Raw genomic sequence first — 26,173 nt, 5'->3', positions numbered from 1 at the left:
CTATGGACCAAACGAGCTACTGCTCACGTCATTTGCTATTCCTGAAGATTCATGTATCTGACAAGCCACACAAGAAGCAACTTAATACATGTAAAAAAAATATTTTTAGATTGTCCATGTTTAGACATTTTTCTAGATCGTATCGATACGGATGTTTCTGTTAATGTAATTATTCTCTGATTGGACGGGATGGTAGAGTGTTTAATATTCATAACGATAAGCTGGATATCATACAAGCAAAGTCTAAGATCTAAAAGATGCGTTTGTTTACATCTAAAATACTTAGGAGGCAAAAGGGCACATCCAAATTTTTCATTTCTAGCCAAACTATTTGTTCACTACTTTAGAGCGCGCTTAATGGTAAAGGGTTAACATTATAGTTATCTCATTTAAGACATGTCGCAATAATCAGAACGACCCAGCTAACTTCACTGACACAACTAGACTGAGCATCGATCTACCTTCATCCACTCTGTTATATTAAGTGACAGCGCATTACCAAACGTCAATTGACTCTTTTTTTAATTATACATCTAATCATAGAATTACTGCAATTCAATTGCTCGCATATCGCTGACACCACTTGGATTAATTTTTGTGGATTTCTTTATGGAGTCTCCATGATCTGCAGTAGATGGAAAAATGGTGTTCATCTTCCTTTTAAATTGCTCTCTGATCTGTGGATTTTCATAAATAGGCAAGGAAATATCAGTTGCTGAGCACTCAAATCCTTATTGATATCGAAAATTATAATTCCTTTCATGTACATCGTCAGTTTATTTATGTCCTTACCTGGCTGTTTCGCACACAATGAAAGGCGAAAATTAGGAAACCCTAGAACAGAAAATTACTTCAAGATCAAACTTAATTTTTAGATCCTGGTAAGCAGTGGCTGAGAGTCGTATGAGATATTTGATGCAGGGAGTTTATTATTGCGTTTAGTTTCCTTATAAAAGGTCATTAAGAAAGGGGATAAGAATTAAATAGAGCAAGTTTCATCTGATGGAAAAAAGAAATATTATTTGATGGTTGTGAAAGGGCGCAGATTTAGAGAATAAGTAGTCTGAGCATTCAAACACGGACACACAAAACTAATGTTTGACAGTTTTACTCAAAAGCTCACCTGCATAGAGTTAAAGATGGTGAAAATATAAGCAAAAGCTTTGTGTATTGGTAAAAAAAGACCAAATAGCCACGTAAAGCCCAACAGGGGAACCATCACCGCGCATGTTTTTATGTCAAGTCTGGAGAACAACAACAACAACAACAACGACAACAACAATGTATAAACTGCGGAATAGACGTTCCTTTCCTTGACATGATTAGTGAACGTTTTAGATAAAGTCATACGCCTCGTTGTTTATAATTAACTCGAGAGCAACTTAACCAGGTACCTTAGAGCTGTTATTCTTTTAAATTCCTTGAGGAGTCCCTAAAGAAACTGTGTATTCTTCATCTTTACTGTAACTCCATTCATTGCAATTGCTTGGTAAAACATTAAAGTTTTTTATCCAACCTTATTTGCTGAATATGGTTGTATTTCCCCAAAGGTTGCACAAGTGTGGTCATCTCCCTTATGACTTGGACGAGTATAAAAATGTTGAGCTGAAACAAGCAAGAAATACATGTCAGATGTCGTAAAGTAAAGAATATGCTATCTGTCTTGTGGAGTGGAAAGAATAAAAGTTTTAATCCCACAGGGAATGCAAACTCGAGTCTCTAGTTACTTGGTTCAGGAGAAATAAAGCAAACTAAACGGTAAGCTAGGCAATTTCTGGGTTCAGAAAAGTCAAGTGTTCATTCATACTGCAAAGATCTGAATAATGAAAACATCGATCGTGTAAATGAAAAGAATTGGGAGGATTGTAAACTTTGAGCCTAGTTGTAGAGTACAGGAAGGCGGTCTTTGTTTCGTAGGAAAAAGGGAAAGAGGAGCCTTCAACAGCAGTCGATCAATCCTGGTATAAAAGAAGTAATAATTAGGGATCTATTAATGGAGGACTTACAACTTTAATGAACACCACAAATGAGATGAGTATCCAGATGAGATTGTTAGTGGAGGAGAGCCAACAACTTGAAACGAGGAAAAAAAAAAGAGAAAGAATTTTTGAAGAAAATGCTCCACCCCGGCACGGTGTCAAAACACCTACAAAGTAAAACACAAATCAAAACACAACAAAACATCGATTTAACCTAGAAAAAGGAGAAAGGGAAGACGGAGAAAGGTTAGGAAGTAGCAGACACACACTGATTTTCTTACTATTTATCGCTGGTATAACTTTGAAGTCCACCTTTTCCAGCAGTAATAAAAAGTGAAATGCCGATAACGATGATGGGCGAACCTAAACATCGATAAGAGGAAGTTAAAGTAACTGAAAATAATCAACGTATCAATGACTCACAACAGGTGAAATGAAAATACCCCATGACATGACGTGATACATGTGCATCTTTTCATATATGTTGAAAGCTTTCACAACGAGCAGGTAAAGGTAAACTCCCTCAACCAGCATCCAAAAGAAAGCGGCCATCATAAAATACTGCATGAATACTGCTGCTGTAACACAGGCAGCCTGCAAGAGGAAAAGTATGTTTTTGTTGATGTTGTTGTTGCTGTTTTTTTTTGTTTTTTTTTATGCTTTACTCCACAAAATGTATAACGCCCTGAAAAATAATCTATTCAATTAACGAATATTATTGGAAAAGTCACCAACCGTATTTTCTGTGGCGTTTATACCGGCGAGAAAGATCATTTGTCCAGCTCCGAGGGACACAGAAAGACTAAGTCGTATTTGAGACAGAGGCTCACGTACATCTCTGTTGAAACAAACAAACAAGCAAAACAGAGCAAAAACTGACGAAGCATTCTTTGACAACATATGCTACTCATTTATCTAGTACAAGTTGATCCATTTTAATCGCTGTTCCTATCTATATTCTTATTTTATCATTTGTTTTAGAACTTTTCGAAATTTTTTACTATTATTATTACTATTATTATTGCTATTATTATTACTATTATTATTACTATTATTATTACTATTATTATTATTATTACTATTACTATTATTATTATTACTATTACTATTATTTTAATGAACTAGTTTTATTTAGGCCCGAAATCTTCGAAGTCATGTTAATACTTACTCTTTAGCCGCATGTTTATAGTACTTACGTGAGGAACGAATATAGAATAATTGTCAAAAGTATCCCAACAATGGAAAGGCTTAATCCCACGTAGGTAATATTTTCCAGAATAGTTTCATCCTCCCCTGTGAGCTGCGTCATAAATGTGATAAAGAGCAACTAAACATACACTTATTACCCTAACGCGTTTGTATTTTAAAACAATGCTTGAGCTGAAGGATAAATGAATTCATTACCTTTAGGTCGCTGTTGTAGTCCACTAAAACAGCAAAGTGTGTCAAATGATTGCAACTACAAATTGTTTCTTCTGAGTTTCTTTCCGACGTAACAGGATGACATCCCTCTTCTGAAAATCCGTCTGACGCAGATCTGAAAGAAGAGAAATGACATCTCCGGGAGGAATTCTTTCAGAAAAAAAGTGGATAAGTTAATGAATTTATCGTTTGCTCACTAATTATCCCATCCTATTGTGCATAGATGTCAGTTTTGATAGGTGGATTGTCAGACCTTGCAATGGGGCTGGGTACAGTTTTGAAGTAAACGCGAGAACGACATTTACACCCTACTTTACGTGATTAAAAAATTAAATAAAATAATGTGAATGATAATAAAATAAATTACAATAATAATTTTTTTTTTAAATAAAACTTATCCTTTATTCACCATAGTCATAAAAATTGTAACAAAAGTTATGATAAAATGGTTGAAAATAAAAACAATGTCTAATAATGCTTCAAATAAAAATGTAAGAACAACTAGAGGATACACACTATGATAACGATAATTCACTCTAATCATCAAAAATATTTACAAATCAAGATAGAATCCGTAAAAAATCGAGAAAATACATGAAAATGTCGTCTAACAAATTATCTAAGAAAAATAAAGACAGTAACTAACAAATGGCAGCCTCTGAACTCTGAATATCTAGGTCTACATTAGTAAAATCCAATTTGGGCCTTCTAATTGTTCTGGATCCTCCTAGGCAGATTAGGGCGGATCTTAACAATAATAATAATAATGAATTTAGAATAAGCAACGGAAAAACGTGAAACAAACGCACACTATGAAGGAAACCATAACAGTCAACAAATTATTGTGATGAATATAACTATTCTATCAGCAGTACAAAACTAACAAGGTACAGTAACTCCAAAACACATGTAAATAAAAAATGATAAAATTTTCTCAAAAGCAGACTTAACTGACAGTCATTGGCGTTTAGTAAACTTTATCATTGTCAGTTAGGGATGTTTTGTCAATTGTTTGGTTGTTTCTCTGCTCGCGAGATCTGATTGGTGAGACCTCTTCAAGAACGGTAGGATGATTCGCTACTGGTAATTTCTGAACCCCAAAATAATACAAATATCATCTCCATTTTGTTTGAGATCGGGGAACGCTTAACTCCAAAGTAAAATTAAAAAAAAAACACTTTCCCGATTTTAACCTTTCTCTGAAGCCACTCCAAAACGCACACACCTTACGTCCTTCCACTCCCTGAAAAAAAAAATCATCTATATCAAAAAATTTATCTATATCAAAAAATTCAAAACAAAGGAGGTCAGACCATAATAATATACTCTTGCTGTTACCTTTAAGTCTCTGAACTTCAAGATTACACTTTCTCGCAATTTCTTCGGTTTTGGATACATAGCGACGAATATTATCTTGGAGTCTACGTCCCTGTGAAGAAAATTGTATGATAGTGAATTAGTTTGAGGTTAGGTAGCAACTTTGACAAAACACACGGGCGCTTCAAATAACTTTCTTTCTGAAATGCTGGGGAAGTCATGGAGTCACAGCCAGATTACTAGTTGAGGTTCTCGCGGTAAAGGTTTTGTGACATCGACTTGGTTAAAAGTGAAACTTGTTTCACGTATTTATGTGTGATAAAAACTGCAAACAAGAAGTTAAATAACCTTGTAATGCCTATGTTTTTCTTTATGGGCCGTTTCAACTGTATTAACTGATGGAGATCCTTGTACACACAGCCAATAACAACTTGTCCTTAAAGGAGAGAAGTCAAAACAAAATATTAAGGCGCGTTGAATATATAATTTATCATTTATAATGAAAATATCATCGCAACACAAATACAGTGAGTTATACATTTAAAAGTTTAGAAGGCTTTTAATACAAACCATAGTCCGCAAAATTTGCAGAGGAAACATTTATGCTCACTTGCCCTTCTTTCCATGAATGGAATCTGCTTGCGCGTCGGCTAGAGACGTTGTAGATACTCAGAACTAACGACAAAAGAAACAGCAAACGACGGCAAAAAATCAATTATCTCGAGATTAAATTCATTCAGGAATACTCCCTTGTAGTCTATATAACCTAGAAGTGGATAGTCATAATTCTTGATAGATAACTGTGTTTTGACTCACCCATCTTCTGGCTATGGATCCTTTCTGAGTGTTTTTTTTGAGCAGATGATGCTTGCTATAATTCATGGCAATTTCTTCAAGGACGACTGCCACCTTAAAGATGGATTCTCTCCTTTGTCCTACTTTTTCCATATCAAACTGGCCGTCGGAAAGTTTTGTGATGTTTTCAATACTGATAATGAAGTGTTCAAAGATCCTCACAGCCGTCTGTAATTATATAGAAAATTCATTTGGGAAGCCGTAAAGCAGCTGTAACGAACATCGATCAAATTAAAGATCCGAGTGTTCAGTACGTAGCTGGCGAGTGAGAGTTAAGTTCTAAAGTTTAGCTTATCTGTTCACGTCAGCTTCGCACACGCCTACCAGTGCGTCCAGTTTAGTATTAGACTAGAAGTACGATACGAACAATATGCAAAATTTCCGCACATATTCAATGAGAAACGTTGAATAAAAGGCATTACAACTCGGCTGTTATTTCATTTTTCCTGTGTCTTTACCTCTAGATATGAAAATACGTTCTACAGCCTTATTTAACCATCAGAAAGTTATAAAAAAGAAAATAAAAAAGTTAGGAAATTCTTACGACAACCCAACTGATATGTACTGATATCAAGAGCGTGCACCAGCTAAAGATAATGAAGTAGGAGAGAATCAGTCTTCCATCATTTACCCTCCATTACTATTCATAGAAGTCTACCTCGAGGATCAACTCTCCAATTATTTTGATATCTTCCTTACATGTAATATCTCGTGACACCACTTCTCATTTGAAAATTTGGTTCAACGAATCGTTTAGTCGTCATTGTCGGGCACGTCACTAGTTATGTCGCATGCATTTTACATAATAATAGATAAGTCAATATCAAACTCAGATACCTGCAAAGAAGTATTTTTGGTGATATCAATTCTGTGAAGTTCGGAAAGATATATATTTGCCTAGGATAAATAAATTGACAATCATTTTTATTAAGCGCCATTAAAGATCAAGAAAAATGAGAAGTACAAGGACTTCGATTTATTAAAACACACACCAACTTTAGAACTGATTTTGCAAGCGATGCAGATGATGATGATGATGTTGATGATATCTGTGACGACGGCGATAGTGACATCAGTAGCGACGGTGACTGCAACGGCGACGGCGACATCGAAGGCGTTTTACACAGCAATGGCGTCTGTGACAGTGATGGCGACGGCGATAGCGAGTATGATGATGCCTCCCCTGAAAATAAAAAAAAAAAAAAGCTTAAAAATCCATTCAAGAATTATGATTTCTTATTTCATATTTCTAATTTTTGCATTTGTTTCCATTTGTTTTACAGATGATCCCTCATCCATTAGGAAAACATCTCTCCGCCTATCCTTAGCACAAGTATAACCAATGACGACAACATAAACAAAACGCGTCTTAAATCTATTTCACATTGGTTATTAAGTAAACACTTTGAACATGTCAGTGATAAATAACACTAATGGATTTTTTGTTTTACTAACCGGATTTTAATCCTATGCAAGTTTGCGTACACCTTTCGTGACCGCGATTGTGATTACACTGATCACCTTCACAATAGCAAGTGTTGTTGGTGGTACATTTCTGTTCGCCCTCTGTCAGATTACACTTTGTAACGTTGCAGATCTGGTGATAGGTACTACCTGCGTGTGATTTGTAGGAGCATTGTTGTACATATGGATTGAAAGTCTCATCGCACTCTTCTTCATAAAATTTGTCGGAAGGGGTCTCGTAAGTGCAGTTTAGTTTGCAATCATAGGCAGAAAATTTACAATTCTGTACCCAGCTCCTCTTGCCATACTCCAGTTCGCATGGTATTCCGACGTACTTGCAGATGCCTTGCGAATTATTATGTCCAGTACCTAAATGATGCCCAAAATATTGCAATTGATGCACAGAAGAAGTTGAATATTAAACGTAGGAAAAGAACCAATTGGTCCATTAGCAACACTATTTTGCAATAAAGTAATGATAAAGTTAAAGTTAAGGGCATCTAATTTTCGCATTAGTGAAAAATACGAATCGTATTTATTAACACATCTATAGCTACTCAAACCCAATTTTGTCCGAGGTAGAAAACTGGATCCTGGTATTTAAATACTTCATAGCTTCTGTTTATTATCTTACCTTTGGTAATTTCACAAATAAAAGGTCCTGATGTATTCCTTGGAACATCGAAAAGAATGGTCTGGTTCTTTCCTATCCATGTTATACTAGCTACATCTCCATTTCCATTTGATTGGTTTTTTCCCCATTTGCAAGTGGTAAGAGGTCTTCCCGTCACCCAGATCCACTTGCCAGCCTTTTTTTCCAAACCAACCTGCCACCGAGTCGTACTGTTTTGATTAGTGTAATTTTTTATTACGCCTTTGATAAAGTCCCACTCTTCTTCGGTTTCAATGGAAACTAGGTCGCCTTTCTGTTGTTGACAAGATGTTCTGGCCTCCTTCCATGTGTTTTCTTCTTTCTTAAACACGTAGCAGGAATCTTCAGTACAGGCACGGTTTCTTTGGCTTTCTTAGAAAAATGGAATTAAAAACAAGAACAATTTTGACATGTTGAAAACTTAATATCAAAATCAATTAGAAATCTATTTATGTCTTCACAAACAAAGAGGTGACTTCTGCTCAGAATATGTAACCTAAAAGTATCTCTGTTGTCGTTGCTTTGAATATCTGGGTTTATTCTTGTTTTGTTTTTTAGTTATTTTAACCTATACGTGGTAGATTGGGGATCTGAAAGATAACTTTTTTCGACGATCTTTGCTTTTTTGTTTGCCAACACTCACCTACATCTGACTTTCGCATCAGTTGTGCTGTGACGGTAGGTCGTCTTCTGCACGTTAGATTAATGAGCTATTTTTCGGATGTTCGATTTTGTTCCTCATTTTAATTTTATATTTGTTATTAGTTTGCTTTTTTGTTTTGATTGTTTTTGTTTTCTATCAGGTCAATGGTTTTTGAGGGGGAAATGTTAGAAATAATCTAACTTTGCAGACTTACCAGCTCCTTTCAAGCTCACTATCACGAGAACTACAGGAGAGAATGTTAAAAGATACATTTACCATCATGGTAGTAATATTACTCTTAATATGGTAAAGTAATTTTGTACGAATCATGGATAAAAGATCACCAGTTTGACCAGTTTGTGTGGCTATTATAAAACTATAATTGAGGTGTGTTGAACTAGGACGTTTGAATCCATCTGAATCAAGGAAACGACGGAAACATTGATAACTCGAAATATTTACCTTTCGAGGATTGGAATTAACTTTTTCTACAAAGAGGTGGAGTTTGTTCAGAGAACAATTCCAGAATACTCTACTTTCTTTCATAAAGAAAACTTGCCTTCTGTTTACCGTAGGTGATGTTTCCTACTTTTGTCATTACTATTGTTACTATTCATTGTATTCTTCCTTTGACACTTGATATCTTTGCCCAAAGCTGTTGCACAGACCGTCAAAACATAACAATCATGAATAACAATTTAAAACCGAAAAACTGTCTTTCTATAGTTTAATTCTTTCATAACCAATGTTGCATTGAGACTAAAGTACCATTCCATAAAATCGTCACACACTTCTCCTCCAAAAGTTTTATTCATTTATTCATTTATCAACTCATTTATCTTCCATGATAAAACTAAGCAGACGTTCCTCAAGTGAATTTGTTAAATTATCAATAAGTTAAAACAGACCCTCCTAACTATTGCTTTTGTAGTTCATTTTGGCTGAGGCCGGGCTGTGGGATATTCTAATACTGAGACATCTTTACCAAATCAGTCGCTACCTGCTTAAAGGTTAACCAAGAAATGTAGCAAAGCTTGTACTCACTCAGGACACAACTTATAGACAGGGCTGTGAACATTTTACCAGATTAATTCTTATTCACCACCCAATTTTTCAGGTTTAAGACACGCATAAGTTTCCAACGGCTGGTGACTTGGTTCGCAATCCTTCTGCGGTAAGTTTTTAAACGAATTTCAAACACATTTGAAGGAGGTACAGGTTAATAGACATAACAAGACTCCATCACTTTTTTTTTCTGACGTGAGTGTATTTAAACTGTATTTTTTCCGTCATAAACGGACCAATCAGATTGTTTTCACCAGGTGCAGAGTGCCGTTTTACGCAGTAACGACTAGGAAAAACACGATATGAAAAAGCTCGTAATAGCACGGCAGATTATTGTGAGTCAGTAAAATAAGCTTTTATTTATTTTAAAAACTAATTCTTGAGCCTCGCTTAAAACAGTATTTGTCTAATAAATTAGCAGAGTCACATTATAATTAACCGTTGGCTGTGAAATAGCAAAAAAGATTAGCCGTCAGGCATAAGAAAATTGATCTATTTTAGCCATAAGTCGAACAAAAATGTTCAAACTAAAGATTTTTCCTTTTAACGGGATGGAAAACAAAAATCAGTTAAACGTATGCCATAAAATGGCCAAACTTCAACGGTTAGTCGCAAAAGCCATCTTGCCCACCGGATGTTAATGCGAGTGTCCCATCTGTCCATCTGCACGAATAAAAACCATTACCATCTATTGATCAAGAAAGATGAAGCTATTCGTCGAAACTGAAATATCATTGACTTCGCCGGAGGGACTGATTCGGTAACATGTTCATGCAAGTATTTATTAAATTCTACCACACAATTTCCTGACGCAAAAAACTTTTCTCCATTTTAGTTCGATTACTTGATTTGCATTTCAAAGAGATTAAACGTCAGACGCAACAGCTTTTTTTATCACAAAATGCGACAAGTGTTATCACAAAGCCCGACAATTATTAAAAAGTTCGACACTGAGAACTTACAGGCGGTTTTATCAAAAGACGATTTTTTGGCTTCGGTGATGCAATAGAGAAAACTCGAGAATATAAAATTATTTTATAGGCTTGTATCCCAATCCCTTTTCCTGGGTAAAAAGAGGAAGGCTTTTTTCGGAAAGAGTCGAGGGTAGCTTTCTTAATGTTTTAACATTTTATTATGTTTAACATTTTATATTTTTAACATGTTTTAACGAGTTTTTAGCATATACTAAAACAGTGGATAGCGTTGAAGGCGCGCTCAGATTGGCTAGTCAAACTCCGAATATCCTTTGCTATTTACCTCCGAGCAACTTGGGAAAAAATGGCGTACCGGTTTGCATCCGTGACAAGCGAAGAAATCACTCAAATGACGACGAAGCAGTCCCTGAAAACACAGAAAGCGACTAAATTTGGTTTGGCTGTGTTTAAAGGTAATGGTAACCGGGAGTTTATCGATAAAAACCAATGAAAAAGGTTTTGTTTACAGATGCAAATTAATCTTGCATAAGCTTACTTGTTCACTTCAAAATCAAAGTTAAATGGTATTTTTTACAGAATGGTTTCAAATGCAGAACGAGTTTGTAACATCATTTGAAGAAAGGTCGCCACTAGAGCTAAACAAATGTCTTCAGAAATTTTATCTGTCAGCGAAAAAACGAGACGACAGGTTTTACAACAAAAACAAAAAATCACTTACCGCGATCCGAGCCGCGCTGGATCGTTACGCACGAGAAAATGTTGGAATCGTTGCTGGAATGTATAGATTAAAATCAATTTTTGGTGGTGTACATTATCTCACTGTTTTAGTATATACTAAAACAACTATTCCCCTCAGTGTCGGTGGTTGGCGGTGAATATTTACCTCGCCGCTTCGCGGTTCGGTAAATATCCACCACTAACCACCTCCACTTCTGTGAATAGTTGTTAATTAATCACTCCTAGATGTAGCGTGGATAAATAAAGTATTGTATTGTATTGGCACTATTTTATTGCCACAGGGAGGAGCTGAACGTCTAGAAAATGTTTTCTAACATTGCTTAAATGAGTCAAAGGAAAGTCGTGGAAACAGTAGCTTAATACATACAGTAAAACGGCTGGAGGATTATCAAATGAGGAATTAAATTTTCCGCGAAGGAAACCATATTTTGCAATTCCCAGGTGACATGTTGTCATAGTAACCTCGACAACCTCACAGGGTTGGTCACTAAGCTGTTGTTTTCCAAGAACCCTTGATGGTATCAAAGATGTAAGATGTTGTTATTTAAGTCAAGACAAAACTATTGGGAATAACAAAGACCACTTCATTTGCAAAACCGAATAATTATCTCATTGCGGCTGATTGTTTTCAAATCGCTTAGCATTGTACCAAATCTAGCATACCTTTATGAAGCGCGTTAAAATATATCTCTTCCGTTATTTCCATATATTTATTTACTTATTCATTTCGTTCCCTATTGATTATTCAGAAGTTTTTCGAGTTTAATTCCCTTTGTAATAAAAAGCGGGAATAAAAGCCACTAAAACGTCTCCTACAAATTCAAGCCAAAACAGTGCGGGAATATGAAAGCGATTCACATCCAAATTGGACGAAATCTTGCTCATACTTTCTTTCACAATTTCTTTAGTTTTGTTACTTCCTATTTTGAGCTACTCAAGATAATCTAGCTCATACTTGGTTACTCTTTCAATTAGTAAGTAAAATATTCTAGAGGACATTTCCTTTTTAGTACAATTATCATCATTAATAGCTTTTCATGATCACTGTTTCTAGTATTACCTTCAATGTGGCAATGAAGCTAAATAACTTGTCAAATTACAGGATACCTCAATCATCTCGTGGGTAGTATTACGTAATAGTATGTAACATTATGTATTAAAACGCTTGAGAGTCCATAATTCCCGATATCAAATATGGGTTGGATGTGAGTGTGTGTGATTTTGGGGTCTAAAGTTCATTAATGGCAATAACTAACACATTAAGATCGAACTTTAAGCGTATGTACTAAAAAAGACAAATTAAGAAAAATTTACAAGAATAATAAAAGCGAGGAATAAAACTTGTAAAGTCTCCTTACCTTTTTTTCACGTAGCGGCTTTGTTGCCAAACGGTCGTTTTAACGCTGTTTTGGCGACCTTCTTTTTAACGCGTGCGGTGTCACCAGTCAACTGTATAATAGGAAAATTATAAAATAGATTAAGAAAAAATTAAAAAGAATAATAAAAACCAGGAATATATCGTATGAAGTCTCTATACCTTTCTTCCGTGGCCGCTTTTTCGCTTATGGTCCTTTTAATGCTGTTTTGGCGACTTTTTATGTAACGCGTGTGGTGCTAGCGGTGAACTGTGCATAAAAAACTTCAAGGCTGGAAACTTCAACCGGTCTTGAACACCAACCGCCGCCACTCGAATGCCGATAAATTTCACAAAAACCGACCGATCTCCCAAAAAATTTCCACCTGCGAGAGCGCTTAGCTATTACCTACCTGTTCCAATGGCAAAAGTTTCCAATTTCCGTTGCATCGATCCGAGAACCGCTCCGTTTCACCACTTATTCTGGCTAAATCGCTTTGTAGGTATGCGTAATCCTTTTGCCCTTACTACGGGATTCAAATATTGTAGTGCATCTGATCAAATAAAATTCCTCAAGGGTCCGTTTTGAGGCCAACGCTCTTCACTCTTTTCACGAAGATCTCCCGTTCTCTGTGTCTTCTGGATGCGTTTACATGTTTGCAGACGACACAACGGTTTACTGCATAAGCGACACAGAAGAAAAAAGTATTGCCCAGTTAAATTCTGCACTCCGTGAACTAAACGAGTGGTGCCTCACTAATAGAAGAAATGCCCCGATTAACATCCCCCCGATCTTCATTGAAAACTCTACAATTGAATGGGTATCGAAATCACGATTACTGGGAATGACCGTCGATTAGAAACTGACCTCGACTCCGCATATGCTGGAACTTAAAAAAATCATTTGATAAAAAACTAGGACTACTTAAGAAGTCGAGATTTCTCCCTGGGGCCGGTATCGTTCGTCAGAATCTCTATTCTAAGGTCATTTTGCCTTCAGTGACTTATGGTCCTATACTATGGGGATCTTGCAGCAATTCCGACTCATTTCAGTGCCTAGAAAGACTTCATTGTAGGGCTGTTAAACTTATTTTAAATTTTCCGATTGACACGGCATGGTTATGTCATACAACGGGCCCAATGGCCGACTCTGTCTATTTATTATAAATCAGACATTTTTATCTGTTTTCATCAAGCTTTCCACAATAGGCTACCTGCTATACTAATCGATCTGATTTTTAAGAAGCGGGCCACAAATTATTCAACTCGGGTTTGCACTTCCTTAATTATTCCACGCTTCAACACGGGCTATTATAAGGGCTCTGTCGCGTTTAGAGGCTCGGTCCAGTGGAATGCAGTGACTAACAATTGTAGTGCCCTGACTAAAAATATTCCATATGGTGACCTCAGGCTAAAGCTTAAATCTCTAGTTAATTTTATTGAATTCAGTTTTGAGATAACGTCTGCATCCACTTGTAATTTTAAAAAAGATGACTTTGCTTATATTTCAATTTATGTTTACAATTCCACATTCGTAAGCACCGCTGGTTTAAGTTTAGATGTTCTCTACGTACTCCTAGGTTTTAGTTTTTATTACATTTAGTGATTAGTTCATTGCAAACGACCCCACAAGCTCATGTAGATTTAATACTCGTCGTTTTAAAATAAAGGCTATCCATGTGTCTATCTATCTGAATCTCGAGGGGATCACGAGGAAAGTTGTTAACTTTGCCCCATCGTCTAACAACACCGTTTGGGGAGTCGTGCGTGCAACTCGACCCGAGGCGCTTTAGCACCACCCGCGTTACAAAGAAAGTCGCCAGAACAGCGTAAAACGATCGTTGACAATAAAGCGGCTAAGGAAAAAAGGTAAAGAGACCTCACAAGTTTTATTCCTTGCTCTAATTATCCTTATAATTTTTTAATTAATTTTTTTTATAATTTTTCTTTCTAACGGCCCACACATATGCTTATTTTAGATCTTTTAAAATATGTTAGTTATCGCCGTTAATGAACTTTATTTAGACCTGAAAATCACACACAGAGCGCTTGGGCCGCCTGTGTTTATAGATGTACTAACTTATATACAAAACTTTACTTTGTACGTGATAATAAAGCAAAACATTCTTCCAGAATACCTTGTTGAAGCGTTTGGCATAAATTCCTACAAGATTGGGGTTTGTTTTAACAGCAAACCTATGTCACACAGTCGTCGGAGACGAACTCAGTGACAGCTGCTAGACTTAAACAAATGGCACTTTTTCCCTTCACTTAACATGTATTCAGTATTTAACACATTTCACATTTCATGTGGAAAAGGGTTGGTTTACAAATTGATAAAGTCAAGAAGAACCTCTTTTCATGGCTGGCTTGTCAAAGTAGAGACAATGTTACCTGAGAGGGATTATACTACAGCATATATAAAGAAGCAACAAATATAAAGATTTAAAAAACGTTTTTTATTTCATACACACTGAGATTTATATTATGAAGTAACTATCGTTCGTGTCTCTGATTAGACGAACGATGAATTTTCTCAGTAGTTCACTTCCAATCTTTGAAATGCATGTCAGTTTTTATGAATAAAAAACATCATACCATCGTTGCGATGCATCAAAAACTTCTCGTTCGCAACGTTTACTCGATCGTCTTTTTTGATGCATCGAAACTCGTCAATGGAAATCGTTCGTGTGCACTTTTAACGAAACAATCTCCATTTATCACCATCTTTATCCAGCAGTAGTGAAATAGAAAGTCCTCATAGTTTGGTACTAGTCGATCGAACACCAAAATTCAAATCACTAAAAATTTTTCAAACATGAGTATGCTTTTCACCAATGGGAGGCATGACCCCTTCATTTCGCAGTTGATTTTGAAATTTGGATTAAGAATTTATTATAAAATATAGGTAGCCATAAAAAAATAGTCAATCACGATTTCTTTGGCATTACAATTGCTGCTACATTATTTTGCTTCCTCTCACGGCTAAACTCCTCTACTACCACTAATATGTGTGATCAACTCAGAGAAAATAGAAGGAGACTCCTGGTCCAAGTTTTTGGAAAATGTTACTTTTACGAAGGCTTCTGAAAGTCTGCCAGGCGGCAGTTTGTATTCTGGAGGTCTGTCTAGTCAACTTCGATCTCTTACAGTTTTGAGTTAAAGCGCTAGAATGTCTGCATGAAAAACACTAATGGAGAGCAGAATTGGAGAATTATCATCGTCATAATTGTTACCTCTACCATTATTATTATGATCATCATTATCATCATTATCATTATCTTTATTGTTATTAATATCAACATTGACAAGGATGATGTTTGATCGTTGGGTCTACTCCTCCTCTGATCATTTATACGAAGTTTATTACAAAGGGCGACAATTTACTATATAAGAAGGTGTAATGGTCAGTTATTTCCGACAAAGTGTGACAACTTTTTATTGAAAAGTGTGACAATTTTATTAGAGTGCGACTGGTTTTTACAAAGTGCAACAGAGCAAAACTTCTGAACGCTGTTCTTTAAGGAAGCTTACCCATTAAACGATTTTGACTTAGGCGGCGCAAAAATAAACCAAAAAAAAAACATAGACAAAAAAGCAAAAGCAAAAGCAATTTGAGAGTTGTGATGGTTACCTTAAAACAGTTCTCCCGATCCCTTTTTACGTGCAAAAATTAAAGGAAAACTTTTTTTTCTGTAAAAGTAAGTAAGTAGGTAAGTAAATCCTTTATTTTAAATCGACAGTCCCTAGAGCTGTAATACTTGTGGGTCGTTTATCGAGAACGTACGGATTGGCTACATGTCGTGAAAACTGCAATATTTCGAGCGTTTAACTTAGTTTATAGATGTTTTTTGAACATCTGGAAGATGTTTTCTAACAATCTACAAATTAGTGAAATTCAAAGGAATTGTAAAATAGACCATTTGGCATTTAATTGCCTTAAATTGCTGAAACATTATTTTACTCCATCGCACTGATAAATTGTTCTAATGCGTTTGGTCAAAAGAAACGAGGGGATAGAGAAGGAGACTCTTGGTCCAAGGCGTAGGACAAATGCTAGTTGTACAAAAGTTACAAATAGTTTTCAGGCAGCTGTCTCTTTACCGGAAGTTTGTGTAGTCAGGATGGGCTGGACACTGGATTCATCATAAAATGTTTCTAAGCACGCAGCATTTCTTTCCAGAAGGCGGCCTGAAAACATTATATTGCGTGTAGCTCAAAAAAAACTTGAAAATAATGTTGCCTTGGGTCTTAAATTGCATTCTCCTCAATACTGGATTCTTTTATTTCTGGCAAAATATGTATAAACTAAAATAAAGGAGAACCTTCTAAAGAACGACCCGAGTTTTATTTTAAAGATCCTCAAATACTGACTCATTTGCCGCGCTGTTTCCCTCCCACCCTTGGTTTTTATATCGACGAAAATTTGCTCAACCCTTGACCCCTTGTGGACAAAACGAGCTAAAGCTCGCGTCATTTGCTATTCCTGAAGATTTATGTATCTGAGAAGCCACACAAGAGGGGACTTAATACATGTGGAAATCTATTTTGTTTGTCAATGTTTACATATTTTTCTAAATGGTATCGATACGGATGTTTCTGTTAATTTAATCGATTTTATAAATGATTTTCTAACTGAACGGGATGGTAGAGTGTTTAACATTCATAACGATAAACTGGATCTGATACAAGTAAAGGCACAGAAAATGCATTTGTTTACATCTAAAATATTTAGGATTCAAAACGGCCCATCCAAAGTTTTATTTCTAGCCAGACTAGTTTCTTCACTGCTTTAACGTGCGCTCAATGGTAAAGGGCTAACATTATAGTCATCTCATTTCAGAAATATCGCAATAATCAGAACGACCCGGCTAACTGACACAACGAGACTGAACATCGATCTACTTTCATCAACTCCGTTATACTAAGTGACTTCGCATTACCACACATCAATTGAGACTTTTTTTCTCAAATATACAGCTACTCATTGAACGATTGCAATTTAACTGGCCACACATCGCTGGCACCACTTGGATTAATTTGTGTGGATCTCTTTCTGGAGTTTCCTCGATCTGCAGTGGATGGAAAAATGGTGTTCATCTTCCTTTTAAATCGCTCTCTAATCTGTGGGTTTTCATGAACGGGCAACAATGTATCAGTTGCTGAGCACTCAAATCCTTATAAATGTCAAAAACTATAACTACTTCCATGTACATACTCCTTTTTTTTATGTCCTTACCTGGCTGTTTCGCACACAATGAAAGGCGAATATTAGGAAACCCTAAAACACAAAATTATTTCAAGATCAGACTTAATTTTTAGATCCTGGTAAGCAGTATGAGATATTTGATGCAGGGAATTTATTATTGCGTTTAGTTTCCTTATAAAAGGTCATTAAAAACGGGTATGAAAACTAAATACAGCAAGTGTCATCTGATGGAAAAGAGAAATATTATCTGATGGTTGTGAAAGGGTGTGGTCTTAGAGAATAAGTAGTCTTAGCAATCAAATACGAGCACAGAAAACTGATGTTCGACAGTTTTACTCAAAAGCTCACCTGTGTAGAGTTAAAGATGGTGAAAATGTAGGCAAAAGCTTTGTGCATTGGTAACAAAAGACCAAATAGCCAAGTAAAGCCCAACAGTGGAATCATCACCGCGCATGTTCTTATGCCAAGTCTGAAGAACAACAACAACAATGTATAAAATGTGGAATGGACGTTCATTTGCTTCACATGATTAGTTAACGTTTTAGATGCAGCCGTACGCCTCATTGTTAATTATTAATTAGTGAGGAACCTAAGCAGATACCTCAGAACTGTCATTCTTTTACATCCCTTAAGAAACTGCGTATTCCTCATCTTGTTTCACCCCAACTCCATTCATTACAATTGTTTGGTAAAACGTTAAAGTTTTTATCCAACCTTATCTGCTGAAGATGGTTGTATTCCCTCGTAGATTGTACAAGTGTGGTCATCTCCCTTATGACTCGGACGAGTATCAAAATGTTGAGCTGAAACAAGCAAGAAGTACATTTCGGATGTCGTAAAGTAAAGAATATGTTATCTATCCTGGTTACAAGAGAAAAAGAATATACGAATCCCCACAGGCAATTGCAACTCCAGTTTCCAGTTACTTGCTTCAAGAGAGATAAAGCAATTTCAGTGGTAAGCTAGGCAATTTCTTGGTTCAGAAATGACAAGTGTTCATTCATACTGCAAATATCAAAATACTGAAAACATCGTGTAAATGAAAAGAATTAGGAAGATTGCAAACTTTGGGTATAGTAGTCGAGTACAGGAAGGCATTCTTTGTTTCCTAAGAAAAAAAGGAAAGAGCAGCCTCCAACAGCAATCATTCCCGGTATATAAGAAATAATAATTAGGAATCTATCAATCGACGTCTTACAGCTTCAATGAACACCACGAATGAGATGAATATCCAGACGAGATTGTTAGTGGAGGAGAGCCAGCAACTTGAAACGAAAAAGAATAAAAGAAAATAGAAATAAAATGTAAAGAACATGCTTAACCCAGTCACGGTGTCAAAACACCTACAAAGCGAAACATAAATCAAAACACAACAAAAAAATCGATTTAACTTAAAAAAGGGAAAAAGGGAAGACGGAGAAAGGGAAGAAACCAGCACATAGTGATTTTCTTACTATTTATCGCTGGTATAACTATGAAGTCCACCTCTTCCAGCAGCAATACAAAGTGAAATGCCGATCACGATGATGGGCAAACCTAAGCATCGATAAGAGGAAGTTAACGCAACTCAAAATAATCAAGGTAACAACGATCGACAACAAGTAAAATAAAAATACCCCATGACATGACGTGATACATGTGCATCTTTTCAGTGATGTTGTAAACTTTCACAACGAATAGGTATAGGTAAACTCCCTCCACCAGCATCCAAAAGAAAGCGGCCATCAAAAAATACTGCATGAGTACTGCTGCGGTAACACAGGCAGCCTGTAAGAGGAGAAATATATTGTTATTGTTTTTTTTTTATATATATATATATACTCCTTTCCACAGAATGTATTAAGCCCTGAAAATTTATTGATTACATTAAAGCGTGGAAATGGAAATGCCACCAACCTTATTTTCTGTGGCATTTATACCGGCGAGAAAGATCATTTGTCCAGCTCCGAGGGAGACAGAAAGACTAAGTCGTATTTGAGACAGAGGCTGACGAACATCTCTATTGAAACGAACAAACAAACAAGATAGAGCAAAAACTGACAAAGCATTTTTTGACAACGTATGCTACTCATTTTATGTCGTACCAGTTGATCCATTTTAGTCGCTGTCGCTATCTATCTTTATTCTATTTGAACGTCCTTTTCAACTATAATTACCATTTTATCTTTTTTTTTAATTTCTTTTAATTTCCTTTTAATTGACTTTTTTTAATTTTCCTATTATTTTTTTTAATGAACTAGTCTGATATGAGCCCGAAATTTTGGAAGTTATGTAAATACTAGTTATTTAGTCGCATGTTTATAGTACTTACGTGAGGAAGGAATATAGAATAATTGTCAAAAATATCCCAATAATGGAAAGGCTTAGTCCCACATAGGTTGTAATTTCCAGAATAGTTTCGTCCTCCTCGGTGAGCTGCGTCATAAATGTGATAAAGAGCAGCCAGAGATATGTTTATAAACCTAAAGTTGTATTTTAAAACAATGCTGAGTTGAAGTGAAAATCAATTTTTTACCTTTGAGTCGCTGTTGTAGTCGACTAATACAGCAAAGTGAGTCAAATGATTGCAGCTGCAAATAGTTTCTTCCGGGTTTCTTTCCGATGTAACTAGATCACATCCTTTTAATGAAAATCCGTCTGACATAGAACTGGAAGAGGATAAATGACCTCTTTAACTAATTCAATTGATTCAATGATTTCATATTCCGCCCAATACGTCCATATTCTCAACATGGAAATAAAAATAATAATAATAATAATATAATGATAATAATAATTGTTAATGAATATAATCCTTTATTCATCATAATCACAAAAAGTTATAACAAAAATCATGATAAAATGCTTGAAAGTTGAAAAAAAATGTGTTAAAATATCTAATGATAATAATAATAATAACAATAATAATAATAATGGAACTTTAATCAGACACGATACTTTGGTTTACATCGATCAGTTAGACCGTCAAAATATTGTCCACTGCGTTCGATTTTGGTGAAAAACCAATATTAACTTTTCCTTTTACGCGTACATTTGAATTTTGATAGGTTGACTCTCAGACTCTGCGATGGGGGGCTGGGTACAGTTTCGAAATAAATGCGAAAATGACAATTACACCCTACCTTACGTAATAAAACAAAATTAAAATAGGCAACGCATAAACAAGAAACAAACGCACAAAATTAAAGACATCATAACTATCTATCTATCAGCCAAACAAAGAAAAAACAAGGAAAGGTAACTCTAAAACACATATAAACTGATAAAATTTTCTCAAAAAATAAAAAAAAGACAACTGACAGTCACCGGCGTTTTGTAAACTTTGTCTCACGTTACGGTGCTTCATATTTTTCGATTGGGGAGTTTTTGACACTTGTTTCTTGGTTTTTTTCTGTTCGCGAGATCTCACTGGTCAGCAGACCTCTTCAAGACCTCTTCATGAACGGTATCATGATTCGCTTTCGGTAATTTCCCAACCAAAATAACATGAATATCATCTTCAGTTAGTTTGAGCTCGTGGAAAATTTAATTCCAGAGTAAACAAAAAAAAATATTCTAGTTTTTCACCTTTGTCTGCCGCTCCAAAACGCGCATCTCTTCCTTCCTTCTTCCTGAAAGATTATTTCATCCTTATGAAAAAATTCAACTCAAAGAAGGTCAGGTGATAGCAACTTACTTTTGCTGTTACCTCTAGGTTCCTGAACTTCAAGATTACATTTTGTCGCAATTTTTCTGGTTTTGGATCCATAGCGATGACCATTATCCTGGAACCTATTTGCCTGTGAAGAATATTGTACTCGAAAGTGAAGCAGATTGGGATAATGTCGCAACTTTGACAAAACAAATGGTGCACTTCAGTTCACTTCATTTCTGAAACACTAAACAAGTCAACGAATGACTTGTCGAGGATCTCGTAAAGGTGTTGTGACATCGACTTTATTGAGCGTGAAAATTGTTTCGTATATTGATGTGTGATAACAACAGCAAACGAGAAGTTACATAACCTTGTAATGCCTGTTCTTTTCTTTGTGGGCTTTTCCAACTGTAGTAACTGATGGAGATCCTTGTACACGCACCCAACAACAGCTTGTCCTTAAAGAAGAGAAAACAAAACAAAAACTGCGAAAATCAAAGCACATTGATGGTGTAATTTATTATTTATAATGGAAATATCATTACAACACGAACACAGCGAGAGATCAGAAGGTTATTGTACATCTAAAAGTTTAAAAGGCTGTCGATACAAACCATAATCCACAAAATTTTCAGAAGAAACATTCATGCTCGCTTGCCATTCTTCCTTCCCTAAATGGAATCCGCTTGCGTTTCGGCGGGAGGCCTTTTTGATACTCAGAACTGACAGAAAAGAACAACGAATGACGTCAAACAAAATTAATTAACCCGGGATAAAATTGAAATGAACCATTTATGAGCAAGTAGGTTTCGGGGCAGGCTTTTACTGCATTTTGGTATTATAACTCGAAGATTATGTACACGCTTTTCTTCGCAGCATCTTTCATTCAACGAATCCACTCTCTAAACAACCAACAATGCATGTTGTAAACAATAGAAATTGGTCATTTCTTTTCGTTACATTTTCTTATCCTTTAGTCAACTCTTTCTTCATTTGATTTATTTTCGCAAATATCCTAATTTCTCTCTTCCGTTATTACAGAAAGAGCAAATTACCAATAAAGGAATTTGTTGGTTCGATTTGATCCGACAGTGATTTTTCTCAATTAGCAGTTGCCATATTTATTAGCTCGTGTAGGTGATAGTTCATTCGATCAGAAAAGAACACCCTAGCTAGAGTTATGTTGACCCTAGCATTCAATATAACCACGATCATCCAACTGTACCTCGTAGAGTACAAATAACGCTTTAGACGAGTACAAACATTTCGTGGTATTCTACTCCAGAGAACCGGTTAGACAGGTTTTCTCAGATCGCGCAAGCGACGAATTGGATTGAAGTTACGAAAAAACATGGCGGACAATTCAAATCCTTGTTCTCACGACGATGAATCGGAATGGCTGGCAAATATTGATCCAAGTTTTTTAGATAAGTGGAACGCAGAAAAGCAGCCAGACGACAGTGAAATTCCATCATATACTGAGGAAAATAGAATCAGCGCCAATTCCGTTCCGCTTTGCATATTACTGTCTCGTACTCCCCTTAAATAAATATCCGCGAAATTCGCACGCACTGAAATAACAATAGATACACACATACATACTTCAATGCAACTCCTTACGAGGGTTTTTTCAGTTTTTCTTTTTACAGTTAAGGCTACATAGATATCGCACTAAAATAACTAGTTAAATAACCAAACAACAAAGTTAATAAATACGCGATAGAAAATTACTGAAATACATTTGGCGTGTTGGATAATAAATCTCTTATTAAACGTTTTGTTGTGTAAGATCACTGAGTATTTTTACTCGTTGCTTGTATTTTGACTCACCTTACAGGCTCGTCAAAATACAGCACTTATCTTAAAAATATGAAATTGATAATCATAAATCTTAATAGGTATCTGTGTTCCGACTCACCCATTTTCTGGCTATCGAATTTTTTTGAATCCTTTCTTCTGTCCAGGTGATGTTTGCTATAATTTAGGGCAATTTCTTCCATGATGACTGCCACCTTAAAGATGGATTCTCTCCTTTCTCCTACTTCTTCCATATCAAACTGGCCGTCAACAAGTTTTGTGACGTTTTCGATACTAGTAATGAAGTCTTCGAAGATCCCCATAGCCTTCTGTAATTACATAAAAATTCATTTGAGTAGATGCAAAGCAGTTGTAATGAGCTTCAGTCAAGTTAATGATCCAAGCGTTCTGTGCCTAGCTGGCGAGTGATAGTTAAATTCGAAAGTTAAAAACTTTAAAGAGGTTTATTTGTCTACGCGAGCTTCGCACAAGCCTACCAGTGCGTCCAGCGTAGTATCATAGTAGAAGTGAGAAACGAACAATCAGCGAAATGTCTGCTCGTATGATATAAAAACCGATGAATAAAATGCCTTATAACTCCACTATTATTTCGTTTTCCTGTATTTTTACCTCTAAATATCAAAGTACATCCGGTGGCCTCATTTGAGCATTAGAAAAACTCTTAAAAAATTATAAAAGCTTGTAAATTCCCATAACAACGCAACTGATATCCACTGATAGCCAGAGCGTGCACCAGAAAAAGATGAGTAGGATGAGATTAACCTTGCATAATTTACCTTCCATTCCTTTTCGCAGAAGTCTACCCTAAGGATCAAGTATCCAGTTATTTTGATGTCTTGATTTCATGTAATATTTCGTAACATCATTAATCTTCCCCTTTGAAAATTTGATTCCAAGAAATCATTTACTCGTCATTGTCCTGCATGTCACCAATTATCTCACATGCATTTTGCATAATGATAAATAAGTCAATATCAAACTCAGATACCTGCAGAGAAGTATTTTTGGTGATATCTATTCTGTAAAGTTTGGAAAGAGATTCATTTGCCTAGGATAAATAAATTGGCAATCATTTTTATGAAGCGCCATCGAAAATCGAGAAAAATGAGAAGTACAAGGACTACGATTTATTAAAACACGCACCAACTTTGGAATTGACGGCAATGAATGTGATGATGCTGCTGTTGGTGGTATCTGTGACGACGACGATGGCGACGGAGACTGCAACGGCGACGGCGACGGCAACGGCGACGGCGTGTTAGGTTTTTGTGACAGTGATGGTGACGGCGACCGCGAGCATGATGATACCTCCCCTGAAAATGTTGAAATTAGAAAGTGCAATCAAGAGGGACTAAAGTATGATTTCTTGTAGCAAATTTATTATTTTTGCATTTGTTTCCATGCGTTTTATAGATGATCCCTCGTATATTAGGAAAATCAGCAATTATACCGCCTAGCTGTCTGCTTGCTTTATTAAATAAGTAAAAATGTAGGTTGATTTCTTTTTCGTAAACTTACTTTTTTGATTACACGCTCGCATGCTCCAATTGAGCTCGAGTCTAAAATAGTGATCCCTGAAAACTGAGACAAGACTGAAATCAAAATAGCCTTCTAAGTTCTCAAAGGCCCCCCGTTTTCGCAAGAACTTTTCGCTCCTAAAGGAAACACCACTCCGTTTTACATTAGGGAAAGTATAAACAATGACAATAAAACGATCTGACAAAAACAAATCGTTCTGAATTTTATTTCGAATTGCTTATTTAGCTAACACTTTGAACATGTCAGTGATAAACAACATTATTAGCTTTTTTTTTCTACTGACCGGTTTTTATTCCTCTGCAAGTTTGCGTACACCTTATGCGACTGCAATTCTGATTACACTGATCACCTTCACAATAGCAAGTGTGTTTGGTGGTACATTTCTGTTCTCGCTCTGTAATGTTACACATTGTAGCGTTGCAAGTCTGGTGATAGGTACTACCCACGGCCACGTGTGACTCGTGAGTACATTGTTGTACCAATAGATTGAAAGTCTTAGCACACATTTTTCCCGTATAAAGTTCGCCAGAAGAGAGCCCACAAGTACCAAAAGTGCAGTTCATTTTGAAATTATAGGCAGAAAATGTACAATTCTGTACCCAGCTCTTCTCGCCATATTCCAGTTTGCAAGGTATTACGACGTGCTTGCCGCAGCCTTGCGAATAATTTTGTCCAATACCTGAATAACGCGCAAAAAGTTGTAAATGATAAACAAAAGATCTAGAAGTTGAATATTAAACGTAGGAAGAGAACAAATCGATCCCTTAACAGCAATATTTCGCAATAAAGCAATGATTTAGTTAGAGTTAACGGCAGCTACTTTTTGCATTATTGAAAAATACGTATCGCAGCTAGTAACACACCCATAGCTACTCAAAACCGATTAATGTCCGAAGCAGAAACTTGATCCTAGCAGTCAAAGACTCTAGTTTCCGTTTATTGTCTTACCTTTGGTAACTTCGCAAATAGAAGGTCTAGACTTATTCCTTGGAACGTCAATAATAATGAACTTGTCCTTTCGTGTCCATCTTATTGCAGCTACATCTCCTTTTCCATTTGGCCTTTTTTTTCCCCATTTGCAAATGGTAAGAGGTCTTCCAGTCAGCCAGATCCAGCTGCCGGCCTTTTTTTCTAAACCAACCTGCCACCGAGTTGTCTCGTTTGGCTTATTGTAATACTCAATTACGCTTTTGATAAAATCCCACTGTTCTTCGGTTTCAATGGAAACTAGGTCGCCTCCCTGTTTATGACATAGTGTTCTGGACTGATTCCAAGTATTTCTTTCTTTCATAAACACGTAGTAGGAATCTCCAGAAAAGTTTTTTTGGCATTCTAGGAAAAAATGGAGAATAAAGCAAGAACACACCTTTTCCACATATTTCAGCTGTATGTCAAAATCAGTCAGATAAAACAAAACAAAATGTAACAAAACTTTCATTTGTAGGCTCTATTTTTAGTAGGATGCTGCACTGCCCCTTTCAAAAAGAAAGAAATGGCTTCTGCACATAATATAGAACCTAAAACGTTCGTTCTCGTTTTGTCATTCCCG

The 26,173-nt window shown here is 36.0% G+C and overlaps 2 protein-coding genes across 12 annotated transcripts in view; both read right to left on the bottom strand.

Moving 5' to 3' along the window:
- Window positions 1-505: 505 nt before the first annotated feature.
- Window positions 506-26,173, bottom strand: part of LOC111346809 (uncharacterized) — a 26,982-nt gene continuing 1,314 nt past the window's right edge. The window contains exons 3-21 of one of the 6 annotated variants that reach the window (XM_088748985.1): window positions 25,573-25,956; window positions 24,908-25,303; window positions 24,229-24,398; window positions 24,074-24,133; window positions 23,186-23,393; window positions 21,882-21,989; window positions 21,638-21,725; window positions 21,310-21,412; window positions 21,201-21,244; window positions 20,149-20,281; window positions 19,945-20,048; window positions 19,530-19,632; window positions 19,250-19,400; window positions 19,088-19,169; window positions 18,832-18,898; window positions 18,348-18,436; window positions 17,982-18,102; window positions 17,664-17,705; window positions 506-677 (exon numbers count right to left, since the gene is read on the bottom strand). In XM_088748985.1, the coding sequence (XP_088605111.1) occupies window positions 546-677; window positions 17,664-17,705; window positions 17,982-18,102; window positions 18,348-18,436; window positions 18,832-18,898; window positions 19,088-19,169; window positions 19,250-19,400; window positions 19,530-19,632; window positions 19,945-20,048; window positions 20,149-20,281; window positions 21,201-21,244; window positions 21,310-21,412; window positions 21,638-21,725; window positions 21,882-21,989; window positions 23,186-23,393; window positions 24,074-24,133; window positions 24,229-24,398; window positions 24,908-25,303; window positions 25,573-25,956 (2,585 nt within the window). In that variant the 3' untranslated portion in view covers window positions 506-545. Of the gene's footprint in view, window positions 678-792; window positions 835-16,949; window positions 17,549-17,663; window positions 17,706-17,981; window positions 18,103-18,347; window positions 18,437-18,831; window positions 18,899-19,087; window positions 19,170-19,249; window positions 19,401-19,529; window positions 19,633-19,944; window positions 20,049-20,148; window positions 20,282-21,200; window positions 21,245-21,309; window positions 21,413-21,637; window positions 21,726-21,881; window positions 21,990-23,185; window positions 23,394-24,073; window positions 24,134-24,228; window positions 24,399-24,907; window positions 25,304-25,572; window positions 25,957-26,173 lie in introns of those variants that run through there. The other 5 variants (XM_088748984.1, XM_088748982.1, XM_088748986.1 and 2 more) reach the window with 5 other exon arrangements.
- LOC111346807 (adhesion G protein-coupled receptor L4) lies at window positions 1,124-9,595 on the bottom strand. 6 transcript variants are annotated; one of them, XM_088749031.1, is made up of 13 exons: window positions 9,377-9,595; window positions 8,547-8,576; window positions 7,672-8,061; window positions 5,067-5,154; window positions 4,740-4,830; window positions 4,595-4,644; window positions 3,384-3,516; window positions 3,176-3,279; window positions 2,715-2,817; window positions 2,261-2,342; window positions 2,007-2,073; window positions 1,517-1,605; window positions 1,124-1,244 (listed from the first exon to the last, which is right to left on the bottom strand). In XM_088749031.1, the coding sequence occupies exons 1-12, from the start codon at window positions 9,408-9,410 to the stop codon at window positions 1,575-1,577; spliced, it is 1,203 nt and encodes a 400-aa protein (XP_088605157.1). In that variant the 5' UTR covers window positions 9,411-9,595; the 3' UTR covers window positions 1,124-1,244; window positions 1,517-1,574. The 6 variants fall into 6 exon arrangements, with proteins under 6 accessions (XP_088605157.1, XP_088605156.1, XP_088605154.1 ...); XM_088749030.1 differs by lacking the exons at window positions 1,124-1,244; window positions 1,517-1,605 and adding an exon at window positions 2,423-2,573 and having other exon boundaries at window positions 2,007-2,342; XM_088749028.1 differs by lacking the exons at window positions 1,124-1,244; window positions 1,517-1,605; window positions 2,007-2,073; ... (4 more) ...; window positions 4,595-4,644; window positions 4,740-4,830 and adding exons at window positions 5,329-5,393; window positions 5,535-5,741; window positions 6,411-6,470; window positions 6,566-6,756; window positions 7,029-7,406 and having other exon boundaries at window positions 5,081-5,154; window positions 9,377-9,594.

This window comes from Stylophora pistillata, chromosome 2, assembly GCF_964205215.1.
Source record: "Stylophora pistillata chromosome 2, jaStyPist1.2, whole genome shotgun sequence".
Lineage (NCBI taxonomy): Eukaryota > Metazoa > Cnidaria > Anthozoa > Scleractinia > Pocilloporidae > Stylophora > Stylophora pistillata.
Note: the sequence above shows the minus strand (reverse complement) of the source record. Positions and strands in the feature narration are given on the sequence as shown.

What these genes read in the sequence shown, in the direction of transcription:
- LOC111346807 (XM_088749028.1), bottom strand. Translation starts at nt 9,410, where the DNA reads ATGTTCACAGCCCTGTCTATAAGTTGTGTCCTGA. An exon ending in TATTTGTGAAATTACCAAAG is followed by an intron (nt 7,407 to 7,671) that starts GTAAGATAATAA and finishes GGCATCATTTAG; the next exon opens with GTACTGGACATAATAATTCG. An exon ending in TTGCATAGGATTAAAATCCG is followed by an intron (nt 6,757 to 7,028) that starts GTTAGTAAAACA and finishes TTTTATTTTCAG; the next exon opens with GGGAGGCATCATCATACTCG.